Source organism: Carettochelys insculpta, chromosome 33 (genome assembly GCF_033958435.1).
Source record: "Carettochelys insculpta isolate YL-2023 chromosome 33, ASM3395843v1, whole genome shotgun sequence".
NCBI classification, from domain to species: Eukaryota; Metazoa; Chordata; order Testudines; family Carettochelyidae; genus Carettochelys; species Carettochelys insculpta.
The window spans coordinates 158233-175441 of record NC_134169.1 but is presented as its reverse complement, the minus strand read 5'-3'; the positions used below and the strand labels follow the sequence as shown (position 1 = coordinate 175441).

Sequence of the window (17209 nt, the reverse complement as noted above, 5' to 3'; positions counted from 1 at the left end):
AGCTGATGGGCGCACTCCGGTTTATTCCACAGAGCGCAGCTGCAGGCAGCGTGGGCTGGTAAATCACGCTCAGCCCAGAGCGTCCACACGCACGGAAGCTATTTCGAAATGGAGCTGATGGGCGCACTCCGGTTTATTCCACAGAGCGCAGCTGCAGGCAGCGTGGGCTGGTAAATCACGCTCAGCCCAGAGCGTCCACACGCACGGAGCCTATTTCGAAATGGAGCCGATGGGCGCACTCCGGTTTATTCCGACACAGCGCAGCTGCAGGCAGCGTGGGTTGCTAAATCACGCTCAGCACAGAGTGTCCACACACACGGAGCCTGCCTTCCACTGGGGCAGCAGGACACCAGCTTCAGCTGAGCTTCCAGATTGCAGTCCTAGCCTCACTGCCAGCAGCCCCAGTCAGATGCAGTCTTCCATGGCCGTGGGCTGTCGGCCTGGAGCGCTTTCAGAATAAGCGCTGCTGGAGAATCTCTTCCGGAACAGCCTTAAAGCGCACGCGGAGAACGGCAGTGCTGCTTCCCTCTGAACACGGGTGCTGGACCGTGGATGTTTCCAGAGCAGAGACTCCCAGAGGGGTTGCCGTGTTAGTCTGTATCTTGGCAGAGCAAAGCAAGCGGCTCTGTAGCACCTGAAAGACTAGCAAACGTATTTATTAGGTGCAGTAAACGCGTTTGTATCCAGCAGTCGCAGGACTGGGCGGTTGCCAGATGTTCTAGATAGCGGAGAGGTTAAGTAGCAGCGTATAACGCTAAAGAAAAACGAGGTTAGATCTTAGGAACCCAACAAAAACGTACGTAGGCAGAGCACTTCATTTCCAGCACCACAGTAGGATTGTACACTGTAAACTTGTACTGTGTTTGTCTGTATTCACTTACACTACATTGTCCTGACGGGAAAGGGGGAGCTAAAGTTTATGTCTGGTTAAAGGCCAGTTATCTGAGAGTTGCGGGTGTTTGAATGCCGGATGCGTAACGAGCTTTCATGGGTAAGACCCACTTCTTCCGATTCTGGAGCGGAGCCAGAGAGCCCCAGCTCAGGGAGGCACAACCTGCGGTGTCGGCTGTGAACACGCGCTGTGATTATTTTTCCCCTCCAAGCAGGATCCGTGATCTCCCTCTGTTCCTTTTAACAGCCCTGTGTGACCAAAGGCAGACAGCGTCGACCAGCAGGGGGGCTGCTCCAAAGAAGAAGTGCTGCCTCACGTTCAAAGGGGAGTGGCTGGACGAAGTAGTCGAGACGGACTCTGAGCGATCGGGCGGTAAGAGCCGTGTGCAGCTGAGGGAGATATTCCACTACAGCGCCGAGGCAGGCTTGGTCTGTAAGATCTGTGCTGAAGCCAGAATATCCAGTGACTATTCAACAGGCAAGAAGTGGTCGAACGGTTGGAAGCTGAACTACATGAAGAGGCATTTGTCAAGCAAAGGCCATGAGTCGGCCATCGACATCCTGAGAAGCACTAACTCTCGCCCCCCAGAGTTGGACTTGCCGGGTCTTGTCGTCCAGCAGAGCCACGGGAGAAAGAAGACCCTGGAACTGGCAGAGGGACAACACTCAAAGGCAGGAGAAATCAAAATTCTCATCGACAACGTTCTGCTGGCCATACAAATGAACAGCTCCATGAACTGCGTGCAGTACATCAACGACCACATGGCCAAGTACCTCCCTCTCCCAGCGAGCTGGCGGAGCAAGAACTACGCCTTCAAGTTCTTGGAGTCCATCAGCAGCGTGGTCCACGCCGAGGTCATGTCAGAGCTCCGCCTCTCCTCCTACCACACGCTTATCGTGGACGAAAGTGATGACATTGCCGCGAGCAAGGCGCTCGTAATTTACTTCAAGTTCCGAGCTGCAGCCTCGACGCTGTACAAGACAGCGTTTGGCGGGATTATCAAACTGGCGGACAGCAGCGCACCAGCCATCGTGGCGGCCATCAAGGATTTCTACGCCCGGAACCAGCTGGACTTGACGAGGATGGTGATGTTCACCTCTGACGGCGCCTCTCTCATGCTGGGGGGCAACGGTGGCGTTGCCGTCCAGCTCAAGCAGTGCGTGCCGCATCTGACGGAGCAACACTGCGTAGCTCACCGAGAAGACCTGGGCTTGGTCGAGGCGTGGAACCAGGTCCCGACGGTGAAGGCGATAGAGACCCTTCTGAAGACCATTTACACCGTCTTCTGCAGATCCTCAGTCCGAAGAGGGCAGTGGGAGGGAGCGGGGAGTATCACCCCAAACGAGGCAGTGCTGTTTAAACCTCTAAACGAGGTGAGGTGGTTCTCTCGACAGGTCACTGTAAGTGTGCTGGTGCGCAATTACGAATCCGTTCTCAGACACTTCGAACGCGACCGCTCAGAAAACAATGACCCGATAGCAGAGTACTGCTTGGCGAAGCTCTCCGACCCTAATTACCGCCTCACGCTAACGGTGCTGAACGACGTCTTACATGACTTGGCGGAACTGACCAAATGCTTTCAGAAAAGCTCTCTAACGACGCTGGAAGCGGTGCAGCTCGCCAGGGCCCGGATCTGCAAGATGAGGCGGCAGTATCTCGGAGACACCGTCCTGTGGAGCAACAGCGTGAGAAACCTGATGGCATCGCAGCCCCGAGATGAGCCCTTCCGCGGTGAAGCTATTCTGTGTTTTATATCCCTCCTGTGCGATCATCTCAGTAAAAGGTTTCCAGAGAAGGAAATGAACGAATGGGCAGCTTTGGACTTCGCCTCCCTTTCTTCGCAGAGAATCGGTCACGCCTTTGGCGCTGAGAGCGTGACCAAGCTCGTTGACAAATACAGAGCAATTTTGGACCTGAGTCAAGTGGAGCTGTGTGCAGGAAACACGGCGGAGGAAAAGGAGTACATTGTGAGCCAGTACCGGGAGTACCAGTCCGTCATCGCCCAGAAACACGAAGCAAAGCAGGTGACGAATTTCCAGGAGATTGTGGCTTTCACACTGCAAAATTCAGAACGATACGGCGTGCTTGCCCAGCTGGTGGACATATGTGCGACCTTCCAAGCGTCCAGCGCGGATTGCGAGCGTGGCTTTAATCTGATGAGTAATATCAAAACTAAACCACGCAGCAGGCTGAAGGAGGCTCACCTGGACATGCTAATGAGGATCAAATTTCACACTTCAAGCGGTGGAGAGATTGACCTCGACACTGTCTACAAATACTGGCAGAGAGGTAAAGACAGGAGAGAAAAGGTTCGCGACCAGCGGCAAGTACCTGCCCCGTCCTCTCGTCCGCCGGTGACAGGCTCCAGGTCTCTTTCCAGTGGCACTGATGATTCGCTTGCTTCAGGAGACCACTAATGTCATTTCTTTCACATGTCGAAACAAGAGAGCGCTGAGTTTGATGTGTTATGGCTCACAGGAAAAGGGAACACAAGTATCTCTTGCATAACTAAAGACACTAGATCAGCGGTTAGCGACGCCGGACCAGCACACAAACCACTCTTCATGGGCTCGCGAGGCGGGAGCTCAGCCCCGCTCCTCCTCCCCCATGCAGCTGGGAGCTTGCTCAAGGCCAGGCCGCCAGTGGATTAAGAAGAGACCAGCTAAACGGTGAAGCTCTGCATCTCGATTTATTAATGAAGCCGTTGAAAGTGGGGCTATTAGTGACTTTAAAAAGTATCACCAGCACTCGGACCGTATGCAGAGGTCAAAGGTCAGATTTCGGCACTCTGCCTCTGACAAGTTGCTGACCCTTGCACTAGATGATAAAAAACAAAAACCCTTTTTTACAAGTGTCAGGCTGAGAGAGAGAGACCGTCTGACCATCTTTAATTTCAAGCATAAAGAAAGTGTAACAATGATTTAATGTCATGCTGCAGTGCTAACGATAACATATTTTGTTTCTGATGGCAAGAAAATGGATAGCTTGGTTTTATGCCTCAAAGGAATGTAAGATCCTAAAAGGTTACTGGAAATTTGGCCAGGTCAATTTTATTTTTGGCATTAATTAACTGATTAATTTATTATCATTGTCATTATTATTGTTATTATTATTATTATTTACAGAGGTGCAGGAGTGCTCCAGCACCAGTAAAGCTGTCAGGCTTTCAAAAAAATGTTCCTATTCTTGGATACAAAATCAGTGAATTAGTTTTTTGATGTATTTTTATCAGTCTTTTTTTAGTTTACTTGTCTAGACTGTGAGCCTAAGTTCTGGCAATGGAATATATTTGTAAACCGACCTGAGAACTACATCACAGGGAAATTGCAGGTTCCCAAACCAACCAACAAATCAATTGGTACCAGCTCTCCACTGCTCGTCCTACCTGCCCCCGCCCCCACCGTCCCGCGCTCCTGGTTGGCTCCCCAAATCTCTTCCCCAGAGATTTTAGAACACAAAGCAGTGCACACTAATTGTCTGTCCCCCCTCCTTTTTTTTTAAGGAGATGTTGGAAATAAGTTAATGAGGACGCAGCTTTTTTGTTTGATAAATGATTAACACAAATGAATGGTTTTACTGCCAATGATTTGTATTTCATTTTCAGCGCACTTACATCCTATAGCAGGAAGTTTAGATCATTGAAAACATTTATATTTACCAAAGTTTGAAACAGCTTTGAGGAATTAACAATTTTCAGGGGCCCTCCTTGACTTAAGCAAAGCGCACAACTTGTCGTCAAGGTTAGTGTGTTACCACAGTGAGCCCTGACAGGCTGCCTTTAAAAATAGGAGATTCTTATTTATTAGGAAAGCTTTTTCAGTTATAGCAATAACATGTGTATGCAAGAGGCACTTAAAACCAAGTTTTGCTACTTAAACTTTTGTCATTTTTATGAAACGTTGACTCTGTAAAGTTGTAATTACCAGAATTGCCAAGTGCAGTGGCCCAGCCTTTCTGGGTTGAGATTATTTTTAGTTCTCTGCCATTTGCTTTGCAGCTAGCAATGGAAAAGTAGCTAACTGGAGTATTGCTGCATCGTGGGGTACGTGCAGGATCTTAAATGCTGGGTTACAAATGGCCATGCCCTCGGCGAGCTCCAGGGAGGGAGAATTATCTGGCCCTTGTCGGCACTCGAATTTTCCATGACTAAAAGGACACCTACCCTTGGAGTAATGACATCCAATGCCGCCTGGCCACACCGCTGGGTGGTGTGTTCCCTTTGCCCGTGTGCATAACGAAACTTGTACTGCACGGGGCTGGAACAGATCAGGGGAACGTGGGACAGAGCCCGTGTACAGCTGCTGGGTTTGTTCAGCCCGTTTACTCCTAACCTCACCTACGCTCAGTCAGTTCCCCTTCACTAAACACCTTTCCCCCTTGGCACAAATTCCCCGATACTCTTTGTTCTCCCATTGCTGGGGGTGGCGTGAATGTCTGTCCTCCTGTGCCATTTTCTCGCTTAAATAGATTTTAATTGTCGCTAAGTGACGCCCCAAAGACAAGGAAGTCTGAGCCGTGCAGAGTTTCATCTTCATACCCTATCTCTCCCCGTCCATCCCTTCCCGTAACGGCGCTCTGAGCTCTCAGCACCTGCGAATGGTTGGACGCTAGAACTGGAAGGGACCTCGAGAGGTCATCGCATCCAGTCCCCTGGCCCTCACAGCAGGACTCAGCACCATCTAAAGCACCCCCGATGGATGTCTGTCCAGCCTGCTCTTAAATGTCCCCAGTGGTGGAGATCCCACAAGCTCCCCAGCAATTTATTCCCGTGTTTTACCACCCTGACGGTTGGGAACTTTTTCCTAATGTCCAACCTCAACCTCCCTTGCTGCAGTTTAAGCCCATTGCTCCTTGTCCCGTCCTCAGAGGCCAAGGAGAACAATTTTTCTCCCTCCTCCTCTTGACCCACCTTTAGGTACTTGAAAACTGCTGTCATGTCCCCTCTCAGCCTCCTCTTTTCCAAGCTAAACAAGCCCAGTTCTTTCAGTCTTCCCCCATTGCTCATGTTCTTCAGACCTTTCGTCATTCTTGTTGCCCTTCTCTGGACCTGCTCCAATTTTACCAATTTCTTGAACTGCGGCGCCCAGAACTGGACGCAAGACTCCAGCTGAGGCCTAACCAGCACAGAGTAGAGCGGCAGAATGACTTCTCGTCTCCTGCTCGCAGCACTCCTGTTAATCCACCCCAGAATCATGTTGGCTTTTTTTTACATCAGTGTCACACTGCTGACTCCTACTTAGCTTGTGGTCCACTCCTGCCCCCTACATCCCTTTCTGCCATACTCCGTGCTAGACAGGTGCTTCCCATTCTCTATGTGTGAAGCTGAATCACGGGTTCATTTCTTTGACCGTCCGCCAGGCTCTTTAGATCAGGAAGTGAAAGTGTCACAGGCCCAGGGGGAGAATTTTTAATGGGTCTAAACCATGACAGGATCATCCTTGGCTTAAAAGCCTTTGTGTTTTTTGTTTTGTTTTGTTTCGTTTTGTTTTGTTTCATTTTGTTTATGGGTAAAGCTATGCCCTGTCTCTTTCCTTCTGAGTTGGGATTGTTTGTAGATGGGAAGCCTGGCTGGTTTTCCCCCTGAAGATGAGGCTAAAATTTTAATAGTGTGCTCAGGGGCTATGGCGTGAAGTAGGTTGGGTCACTGTGGGAGAGCTGTCTGACTCCCATATTTGTATGTGATTGTGATATTGCAGGATGTCAGGGAAAGGCTGTGATCAGGTGAAGGTCATTGTTCCATCTCAATATGAAGTTGTGGCTGTATTTTGTGGTTGTCCCTAAAATGGGCTGTGGGTTTGGGAGGCCCCGCGGCTACCCGCTCGCCAGTGATAACGACTAGTGAGGTCGCCCATAGCTGGGTGGGTGCTGTCGAATGGACGTCACCAGCCCTTGTCCAGCAAGGGAGCTACGGTACGACTCATCTGCAAGAGGCCACCCCAGGGGAGTTTCTCCACCAGGCCTGGGAAGTCACCACAAATGCCTGAACAACAAGAGAGCACGGGCGCCCCTTGCTTGGCTTCTCTCCCGCAAGCAACAAGGACACCAAAGAGGAAGAGAGAAGACTCCAACCAAGGGGACTTGTCCAGGTTTGGAGGGTGAAATCTGTTCAGTAGAAACTGCACCACCCGACGGTGTGAGGAAAAACTGCTTAACCTAGTTGTGTCCCAGTGGAAGAGGACTGAGGGTGAGACTGCATGCCTGTATCGCATTGGTTTCAGCCACTGCGGCTGACTTTTGGCCGAGCACTTAGTCACTTCCCATGTATCACTTGCAGGCAATAAACCCGTTTGGCCATTTACCTTTGCCAGTGACGTTTCCTGTAGCATGTGGCGAATTTGCTCTGGCGTTTTGCAAAAGCTGCGTCCGTCAGGGCCGCTTTCCCCTGAGGAAGTGCCGAACCGATGGCTAGCGCAGGCCGCCGTGTTCCTGAGGGGCTGGGAGGGGGGTTGGCTGCTGCCTTTCTCAAGGTCGTGGCTCTGGGGGCTGGTGCTGGTGCTGGTGCTGAGTGAGACCAGGGCCTGTGGGGCGGGGGCGGGGGGTGTTGCACGTGTCACTCACAAAGCATGGAGGGGCACCAAAGCTTTCAAACGGACCCGGGGGGCGGTAGCGTGGGAAGCGCCCAGCATGAGCCCCCCGAGGCAAGTCGGAGGGTCCTCAGAAGACCTCTTCTGTGGGCAGGGGGCAGAGGTCATTGTCCAGACAGAGCGTCTCAAAGGAGGTGACGGACGTGCCCGGAGGACTCTTTGTCAGGTTCACCGGTGCCAGCTACAGGCGGAGCTGGGGGCAGCTGGGTGCGTCATTCCGCCTCCGCGCCATGGAAGGGAGCCCGGTGAGAAACCCAGAACGGGGGCGTGGGTGGGAGGACACACAGCGTCGCCTCCCCGGCGCTCACGCTTTGGCCCAGCAGGATAATGTCGTATGGGTTCGGTCCTGTTGAACTCCACGAGGTTCCCTCCTTGCGCGTGGCCGGAGCTGAGGCTTTCGTTCAGAAGTCAGGGATTCGTGCGTGGCCGATGAACAGAGGCCCCCGCTGCAACAGAGATCTCTCTCCTGAATGGCCGTGCTGGGAACTGCCCCACTTCCCGCAGCCCAGCTGCAAAGGCAGAACCGCCACTCCCAGGGGTACAGAAGGGACACAGCCGGGTCACAACACCCACCCCGCCACCCCCCGACTCCTCTTGGGCCTGGGTCCCTTCCATGACAACCCTGCGAAGTTGCACATGGAAAGAGCTGAAGTCACAAAATTTACCGTTTTAACAGCCCCGAGGCTGCAGCCGACCCACAGGGACCGAGAATTTATGAGAGCCCTCATCAGGGGAGAGACCTGGGCTCCGTGGGTGGTGGGGTAATGCAGGCAAGGGAGGCCGCTGCCAACCTTCCCGGCTCGGACCCTGGCACCCGGCCCAGCGCCCCAGCTGTCAGGGATGGCTGTGGTGGTGCTGCAGCAGCCCCAGCCCCGCAGCTGGCCAGGAAGGATCAGGCTGGGGTCCGTGGGAAGGGGCTGGCCTCAGGGACGGAAGGGGTGGGGCTCGGGCTTGCCTTCACCCGCTGCCCATGATGACCTTGTGACAAAGGGGAGCATGGGAGGATTTCACTCCTCTGGTCCGGTTGCGTGTTTCCCGACTCTCCCTAGTACCACCAGGTGGGTGCCTCAGTTTCCCCAGGCACAGCCTCCATGGGTGGTGGAAGTGGGAGTTTCAGTGTGGCAGCTTCTCACATGCAGACGGTGGAAGTTCCTGGCCTTTGCCACCAGGTGAGACGTTTGTTCCCCAGGAAACAGGACAGAGGCGGGAGGAAGGGGTGTAATGGAGTGGGGGGAGTGCATGCGTGAGTCAGGCTGGATGTCTGAGGCAAGCAGCAGCTCTCAGTGGCTAAGGATGACCCTGGAGCTACAACTGGCAGGTAACACCTCTGCCTGAACAAAGAGCAGGGAGGAGCTGAGCTGGGTTTTTGAATCGGGGGCGGCAGTTAGAGGCTAGGAAAAGGGAGAGCTGGAAGGCAGCCAGCCTGAGGAGGGGGAAGCTACACCCCAGAGGGGCACCCCTCGGGGTCTTCTCCCCAGGACGGGTTGGAAGGACTGTCTCTGGCTGCTGTACTGTCGCTTCTGTGAGAAACTGGGCATCTGTTGCCTAATAAACCTCCTGTTGTACCTGCTGAGTGAGAGTCACTCCTGCCAGCAGACGGGGTGCAGTGCGGGGGGACCCCTGAACCCCATCACAAGGGGGTGGCTAGTTTGAATGGGAACTGGACAGTTGGAAGGCGGACAGTCTCGCCTGGCTGGAGGGGGAAGAAGGGGGCCAGGGCTCCGGCTAGGGGACCCCCTCTGGGTGGACTGTACCAACAGCTCCTGGTTTCTGTGCTGACGAGTCCGTTCTGCACGGCTGCCCCGTCGCCTGATGAACCTTCTCTTCTGCTCGCTGAGCGAGAGCCGCGTCTGGTTGTGGGCGCGGAGCAGGGCCCAGTGGCCCACACTCCATGACATCTGATGAGCCCATTTTCCAGTCCCTCAGGGGAACGGGGTGGAGCAATGTGGGACAAAAGAGCTGAAATGCACCAAATTGGGAATTCACGTCTGAACGGGGAGCCTGGCCCTGCCTTCCTACAGCTCAGCTCATTCCAGCAGCGTGGGCGTCCTCGTCGGGCCCCGGCACCCGAAGGCATCAGCCGTGCCTCGCTGTGCCCCTGGACATTCGGACCTAGCGAGCGGAGGACCAGCCGACTGGGCCCTGCCGCTCGTTGAGGCCACGCTGAGACAGGGGAGAGAGGGACAGGCTGTTTCACACGGAGTCTGTGTCACCACAGCTGCCCTTCCTGGGGTGAAAGTCAGTGAAGGCGCCGCTGCTATTTCAACCTGAGCTTTGGCCAAGCTCTTCATCTTGGTCCAGGGGACATTTCTGCTTCCCTAGGATAGACTCTTCCCCAGGCACTGACAACGGGAGCAGGGCTGCGGCCGAGACCTGGAAATTAGGGACCAGAACCGCCTGTGCGCTGGAACTCCTGTGCGTCACCAAGAGCAGAGTGAACGAAACGTAGACGTCCTCTTGTGGGCCGGCTGCCGCAGGCTGATGGAAAGCAGATACGCTGGGCTCTGCCTGAACAGCTTCCTCTTCCCAGAGCAACCACGGCCAAGCCGAGAGCGGCACGACCAAGCCGGCAGCTGGTGCCAGAGGTGGCAAACTAACAAGCGTCCCTGCAGCCCATTCACACCGGCGGGGGCTGGTCTCAAATGTCTCCCTGCCAGCAGCCCCGGGGCTGAGAGCGACGCGGTGCGGGTGGGGAACCCTGGGACGGGAAGTGAGGCGCGGTGCGGTGGAGGGCAGGATGGGTTTGCCAGGAGCCAGAGGGCACGTACTGGAGGGAGCGTTGGGGAAATACCTCCAGTGATGGCCCAGGGAAGCAGCCGCCAGACTGGCGATACGGAAACCCGGCTCTTGCTGCCGGCTGCGGGACGCCGGGCTGAAATCCTGCGGCAGAGGCCGGGCCCAGGTTCCCTCCCGCCTCCCTCCCGCCACCGCAGGGACTTCCCCACCCCTCGAGAGGGGGAACCGGGAGTGTGGGGGCGTTTCACCCCAACCGCGGACTTGCCTATGCTGAGGGATGCTTGGTCGGCCACGGCCCACGCCCGGAGTGGTGGGAGAGGGGGTGTGGAGGGACACAGTGAGCCTCTGAGGCTCCATCCACCAGAAGCACAGGGGAGAACCACGATCATCTCGTCCACAAACAACCTGAGCGTGCCAGGAGGAAAACCAGAAACCAGCATGGTCGACAGAAGGAAATGAGCACTAAAGCATGAGACAGGTGCTCTGCTTAAGGCAGGAGCTCTCTCCCTCTGCCCCCCAGCCTGCCCTGTGAGCACTGGGGTCACAGCCCAGCCAGGGGCTCTCTCCCTCTGCCCCCCACCCCCGACCTGTCCGTGTGAGCACTGGGGTCACAGCCCAGCCAGGGGCTCTCTCCCCTCTGCCCCCCGCCGCCTGTCCATGTGAGCACTGGGGTCACAGCCCAGCCAGGGGCTCTCTCCCCTCTGCCCCCCCCCCGCCTGTCCATGTGAGCACTGGGGTCACAGCCCAGCCAGGGGCTCTCTCCCTCTGCCCCCCGGACTATCCATGTGAGCACTGGGGTCACAGCCCAGCCAGGGGCTCTTTCCCCTCTGCCCCCCACCCCCGACCTGTCCGTGTGAGCACTGGGGTCACAGCCCAGCCAGGGGCTCTCTCCCCTCTGCCCCCCGCCGCCTGTCCATGTGAGCACTGGGGTCACAGCCCAGCCAGGGGCTCTCTCCCCTCTGCCCACCCCCCGCCTGTCCATGTGAGCACTGGGGTCACAGCCCAGCCAGGGGCTTTCTCCCTCTGCCCCCCGGACTGTCCATGTGAGCACTGGGGTCACAGCCCAGCCAGGGGCTCTTTCCCCTCTGCCCCCCCCCTCGACCTGTCCGTGTGAGCACTGGGGTCACAGCCCAGCCAGGGGCTCTCTCCCCTCTGCCCCCCGCCGCCTGTCCATGTGAGCACTGGGGTCACAGCCCAGCCAGGGGCTCTCTCCCCTCTGCCCCGCCCCCGCCTGTCCATGTGAGCACTGGGGTCACAGCCCAGCCAGGGGCTCTCTCCCTCTGCCCCCCGGACTGTCCATGTGAGCACTGGGGTCACAGCCCAGCCAGGGGCTCTCTCCCCTCTGCCCCCCCCCGACCTGTCCGTGTGAGCACTGGGGTCACAGCCCAGCCAGGGGCTCTCTCCCCTCTGCCCCCCCCCGGCCTGTCCGTGTGAGCACTGGGGTCACAGCCCAGCCAGGGGCTCTCTCCCTCTGCCCCCCGGCCTGTCCGTGTGAGCACTGGGGTCACAGCCCAGCCAGGGGCTCTCTCCCCTCTGCCCCCCGGACTGTCCATGTGAGCACTGGGGTCACAGCCCAGCCAGGGGCTCTCTCCCCTCTGCCCCCCCACGTCCTGTCCGCGTGAGCACTGGGGTCACAGCCCAGCCAGGGGCTCTCTCCCCTCTGCCCCCCCCCAGCCTGTCCGCGTGAGCACTGGGGTCACAGCCCAGCCAGGGGCTCTCTCCCCTCTGCCCCCCCCCCCCGGCCTGTCCGCGTGAGCACTGGGGTCACAGCCCAGCCAGGGGCTCTCTCCCCTCTGCCCCCCCCGGCCTGTACGCGTGAGCACTGGGGTCACAGCCCAGCCAGGGGCTCTCTCCCTCTGCCCCCCCCCCGGCGTGTCCGTGTGAGCACTGGGGTCACAGCCCAGCCAGGGGCTCTCTCCCCTCTGCCCCCCCCCCCGGCCTGTCCGTGTGAGCACTGGGGTCACAGCCCAGTCAGGGGCTCCCTCCCCTCTGCCCCCCACCCCGGCCTGTCCGTGTGAGCACTGGGGTCACAGCCCAGCCAGGGGCTCTCTCCCCTCTGCCCCCCCCCCGGCCTGTCCGTGTGAGCACTGGGGTCACAGCCCAGCCAGGGGCTCTCCCCTCTGCCCCCCACCCCGGCCTGTCCGTGTGAGCACTGGGGTCACAGCCCAGCCAGGGGCTCTCTCCCCTCTGCCCCCACCCCGGCCTGTCCGTGTGAGCACTGGGGTCACAGCCCAGCCAGGGGCTCTCTCCCCTCTGCCCCCCGGACTGTCCATGTGAGCACTGGGGTCACAGCCCAGCCAGGGGCTCTCTCCCCTCTGTCCCCCCCCAGCCTGTCCGTGTGAGCACTGGGGTCACAGCCCAGCCAGGGGCTCTCTCCCCTCTGCCCCCCCACGTCCTGTCCGCGTGAGCACTGGGGTCACAGCCCAGCCAGGGGCTCTCTCCCTCTGCCCCCCCCCCGGCGTGTCCGTGTGAGCACTGGGGTCACAGCCCAGCCAGGGGCTCTCTCCCCTCTGCCCCCCCCCCCGGCCTGTCCGTGTGAGCACTGGGGTCACAGCCCAGCCAGGGGCTCTCTCCCCTCTGCCCCCCGGACTGTCCATGTGAGCACTGGGGTCACAGCCCAGCCAGGGGCTCTCTCCCCTCTGCCCCCCCCCCCGGCCTGTCCGTGTGAGCACTGGGGTCACAGCCCAGCCAGGGGCTCTCTCCCCTCTGCCCCCCCCCGGCCTGTCTGTGTGAGCACTGGGGTCACAGCCCAGTCAGGGGCTCCCTCCCCCCTGCCCCCCACCCCGGCCTGTCCGTGTGAGCACTGGGGTCACAGCCCAGCCAGGGGCTCTCTCCCCTCTGCCCCCCCCCCCGGCCTGTCCGTGTGAGCACTGGGGTCACAGCCCAGCCAGGGGCTCTCTCCCCTCTGCCCCCCGGACTGTCCATGTGAGCACTGGGGTCACAGCCCAGCCAGGGGCTCTCTCCCCTCTGCCCCCCCCCCGGCCTGTCCGTGTGAGCACTGGGGTCACAGCCCAGCCAGGGGCTCTCTCCCCTCTGCCCCCCGGCCTCTCTCTCTCGCTCTCGCTCTCTGCCCTTTCTCAGGTTTCACCCCTCGGCTTCGCGGTGCCTGCAGCTGGTGAAGCCCCGCCTCCAGCTCAGCTCTTGACCGCGCCCCTCTGCGCTGCCATTGGCTGCCTTTGTTTGCCGTAGAACCTGTTGCCAACAAAGGGCAGAGGGAAGGGCCCCTGGCTTCAGCCGGCGATGACGTTCCTGTCGAAGGCGGTCTGCGCGCGCATGCTCAGTGGGAGCTCAGCGGCGGGAACGCGCGTGGGCCGCTTTTCCTCCGCTCTGGGAAGACGGGCCACTGAAGGGCGCATGCGCGGTGTGTGCAGGCTCCGCGGAACAAAGCGTCCGTCGGGGCGGGGCCAGCTGGGTGAGTCTGTGTCTGTGTGTGTGTGTGTGTGTGTGTGTGTGTGTGTGTGAGTGAGTGAGTGAGTGTCAGTCAGTCATCCCCCTTGTGTGTGGGGCGGGGGGGAGAGTTAGTCACCCCCCTTGTGTGTGGGGGGGGGGGTCAGTCAGTCGGTCAGTCAGTCACCCCCTTCTGGCTGTGTGTGTGTGTCAATCAGTGTCACCCTTTTCTGGCTGTGTGTGTGTGTGTGTGAGTCAGTCAGTTACCCCCTTCTCTGTGTGTGTGTTTCAGTCAGACAGTCAGTCACCCCCTTGTGTGTGTGTGTGTGTGTGTCTGTGTGAGAGAGAGAGAGAGACCCTTTTCTGGCTGACGAACTGACTCACACACACAGAGCCAGAAAAGGGTGACACACACACACACACACAGAGCCAGAAGGGGGTGAGTGACTGACTCTGTGTGTGTGTGAGTCAGTTCGTCAGTCAGTCACTCACCCCCTTCTGGCTGTGTGTGTGTGTGTGTGTGTGTGTGTGTGTGTGTGTGTGTGTGTGTGTGTGTGTGTGTGTGTCACCCTTTTCTGGCTCTGTGTTCGTGTGTGTGTGTGTCAGTCAGTCACTCACCCCCTTTTGCGTATTTGTGTGTGTGTGTGCGTGCGCGTGTGTGTGAGTCAGTCACTCACCCCCTTCTGGCTCTGTGTGTGCGTGTGCCAGTCACTCACCCCCTTCTGACTCTGTGTGTGCGTGTGCGTGTCAGTCACTCACCCCCTTCTGGCGCTCTGTGTGTGTGTGTGTGTGTGTGTGTGTGTGCGTGCGTGCGTGCGTGCGCGTGACTCAGTCAGTCAGTCAGTCAGTCACCCTCTTCTGGCTGTGTGTGTGTGCGCGTCATCCTCTTCTTGCTCTGTGTGCGCGCGCGCACACACCCAGCTCCGGGGGGGGGTGTCTGTGTGTATGTGTTTACCCAGCTCTCCAGGGTGTGCGTCTGTGTGTGTGCGCACATGCAACCGGCTCCAGGATGTGTGTGGGTGTGTGTGTGTGTCTCTGTACCCTGCTCCGGGGGTGTGTGTGTGTGTGTGTGTGTGTGTGTCTCTGTACCCTGCTCCGGGGGTGTGTGTGTGGATGGGTGTCTGTGCTCAGCTGACAGTGTCGATCTGTCTGTCTGGGCCCAGCTCATGGGGGAGCCCTGCGTTAACGTCTCCATGTCCAGCCCAGGGAAGATCTTGTGGTTGGGGGGCAGCCCCCCTCCCCCCCACCCCCCAGGCAGCCCCGTCTGTGCCCGTATCACCCCGGCCAGAGCCCCCAGGTACCTCGCAAAGGCCCAGCGGGAGGCTGTGAGCGTAGGGCAGCCCCCCTCCCCCCAGGCAGCCCTGTCTGTGCCCGTATCACCCCGGCCAGAGCCCCCAGGTACCTCGCAAAGGCCCAGCGGAAGGCTGTGAGCGTAGGGCAGCCCCCCTGCACGAGGGAGCCCACATCTCACCACGCCTGGCCCCAGCTGGGTCTTACTGCCCGGGGGCAGGGGTGGGTGAGCTGCAGCCAAGACCCGGCTGCCCGAGGTCGGATGGGGCGGGGAACCGGTGCCCATGGGGCTCTCCTGCATGTGTCCCCTGGGTCGGGGGGCAGGGGAAGGCCAGGCCCTGTGCTGGGGGCGTGTCCGGCTTGCTCTTGCCCGGCCTTGGCTATCCTCTCCTACGTCTTTCCCCACTTCCTGGTTCTCTGAGGTCAGCAGAAAACCTTCCTCCCTCCTCCCACTTCTCCTGCCACCTTGTGCGGGAAACCGGGGCCGCCCAGACGGCTCCTCTGATTATCATCCGGGGGTGGAGGGCATTGGACGGGTGCTGGGGGCGCTGCATGTCCCAAGCGGGCGCCCCAGCGCTGGGCTTGCAGTGGGCGCTGGTCCCCAGCACGTCCCAGGCAGTTGGCCCCCCCTGTATTTGACTGAATTCCTTTTGTTGCGGCGTGGAGGGTCCCCAGGCCCTCCCCTGCCCCCGTGCACAGCCAGACACGGGGGTTATTAGGCGACAGGGACGCGGCGCTGGACAGAAGTGTCGGCGCAGGAACCAGGAGCCGTTGGTACAATCCATCTTGGGGACAGGGGCCCCGGCCCCCCTTCCTCCCTCTGCAGCCAGACCAGCCCACCCCACTCCACAGCCCATTTCCACTCCAAGTTCCAGTTCCCACCAGCCAGGCCCCCGCTGCTGCCCTTGCCCTTTTCCCAGGGAAGGACGGGGTCACCTGGCTGCCTGGGTTACAGAGAGCCGGGCGCCCCATTGTCTACATGTGGGACGTCCTCACGCTGAAACTCCCTCACCAGCCGCGCGCTGGTGGTGTGTCTCCGGAATCTGAGGTCCCCAGCTGGCGTCACTGCCGGGCATCAGGAAACGCACACCTCCCTACCCGGGGAATCAAGTCCTCCCACGCCCCTGTGCGTCACCCCTTCTCTAGCAGGCGCCTGGGTCGGCAGAGTCCCCTCTCCTTCACAGAGGGGTCTCGCACCAGAAGCTGTGGTGGCTGCCCAGTGTAGCCCTCCCGCTCTTGCCGGTCGTCGTACCGACGCTTCTCCCTTTGCTGAACTGGTGGGAGCGTGCGGCGCTAAACCCTGGTGATTCAGGGAGGGGTTCTCTTCTGGCACGCTTGGGAGCAGCCGGGCGGCTTTGAGAAGCGGCCTGTGTCCAGGCCGGACACCCAGTGATGAGGTAGGAGGGGCGACTAGAGATACCGACGGGCGCAGCTCGCTTTTCCCATGGCCTCCCAGCGAGCTTGGGAGCCGGCTGGTGGGCAGCCGTGCTGGTGGGGTCTGGTTTCTCAGCAAGCCCAGGGCAAAGGCTCTCTGGAGGGGGAGGTGCTTCCCGTCTCTGCCTCCAGGTCTCTACGCCCGGTGTTTCCTGGGCGCCTGCTTTTCCCTTCTCATGTGGGGTCCAGCTGAAGGCTTGTCTTGTGCTGCTGGTGGTTGGTTTTCCAAGGCTCGGTCCCATCCGTCGCCGTCTTCTCTTCTGCGTTTCCTCTTGGGCAGGGAGTTGGTGAATCGGTTGCCGCGGGGCTCAGAGGCTGATGGTGTGTGGCCAGTGGATCCGGAGGGTTTTACAGAGGCCGTTTACTGATAAACGTCTGGAATTTTTTGGATGGTCCTCTTGGTTGTTCTCCAAGTTTCTGCCCCGTGCAGTGGGCCTGATCTGGCGCTGGAGCTGAATACCCTGCGCTTAGTCTGAGCTCGGACCTGCTTGGAGTTCCAGAGGTTTGTCAGGAGGAGAACAGCTGTTCTTGCTTCCCCAACCCTCGTGCTCACATCAGCATCGGCCCCCCGCCTTCATTGACGATGCTGCCCAGGGTTGTGAAGCTCTCAGCTTCTTCCGGCGCCGGCTCTGGGCTCCGGATGTTGATTTTGAAGGTCTCAGTTTGTCCCTTACGGATGTTGAAGCTACAGGTCTGATGTCTTCTCTTGTGTCTGTCGGTGGCCGTGGGACAGAAGTCCCAGATCGTCAGCAAAGTCCAGGTCGTCCAGCTGGGTCCACAGCATCCTTGGGGTCCCAGTTCTTTTCCCTGCCACTGTCATCTTCGTGACCCAGTCTGTCACCAGGAGCCCCGCGGGATGGGGGATACATGTGGGCCCAGGAAGACA

The 17209-nt window shown here is 58.9% G+C and overlaps 1 protein-coding gene across 1 annotated transcript in view; it reads left to right on the top strand.

The window, feature by feature from the left end:
• LOC142005156 (uncharacterized) overlaps positions 1 to 17209 on the top strand; it is a 74169-nt gene that overhangs the window by 19823 nt on the left and 37137 nt on the right. The window contains exons 11-12 of the mRNA XM_074982844.1: positions 1139 to 3306; positions 8526 to 8645. Of these exons, the coding sequence (XP_074838945.1) occupies positions 1139 to 3306; positions 8526 to 8645 (2288 nt within the window). The remainder of the gene's footprint in view (positions 1 to 1138; positions 3307 to 8525; positions 8646 to 17209) is intronic.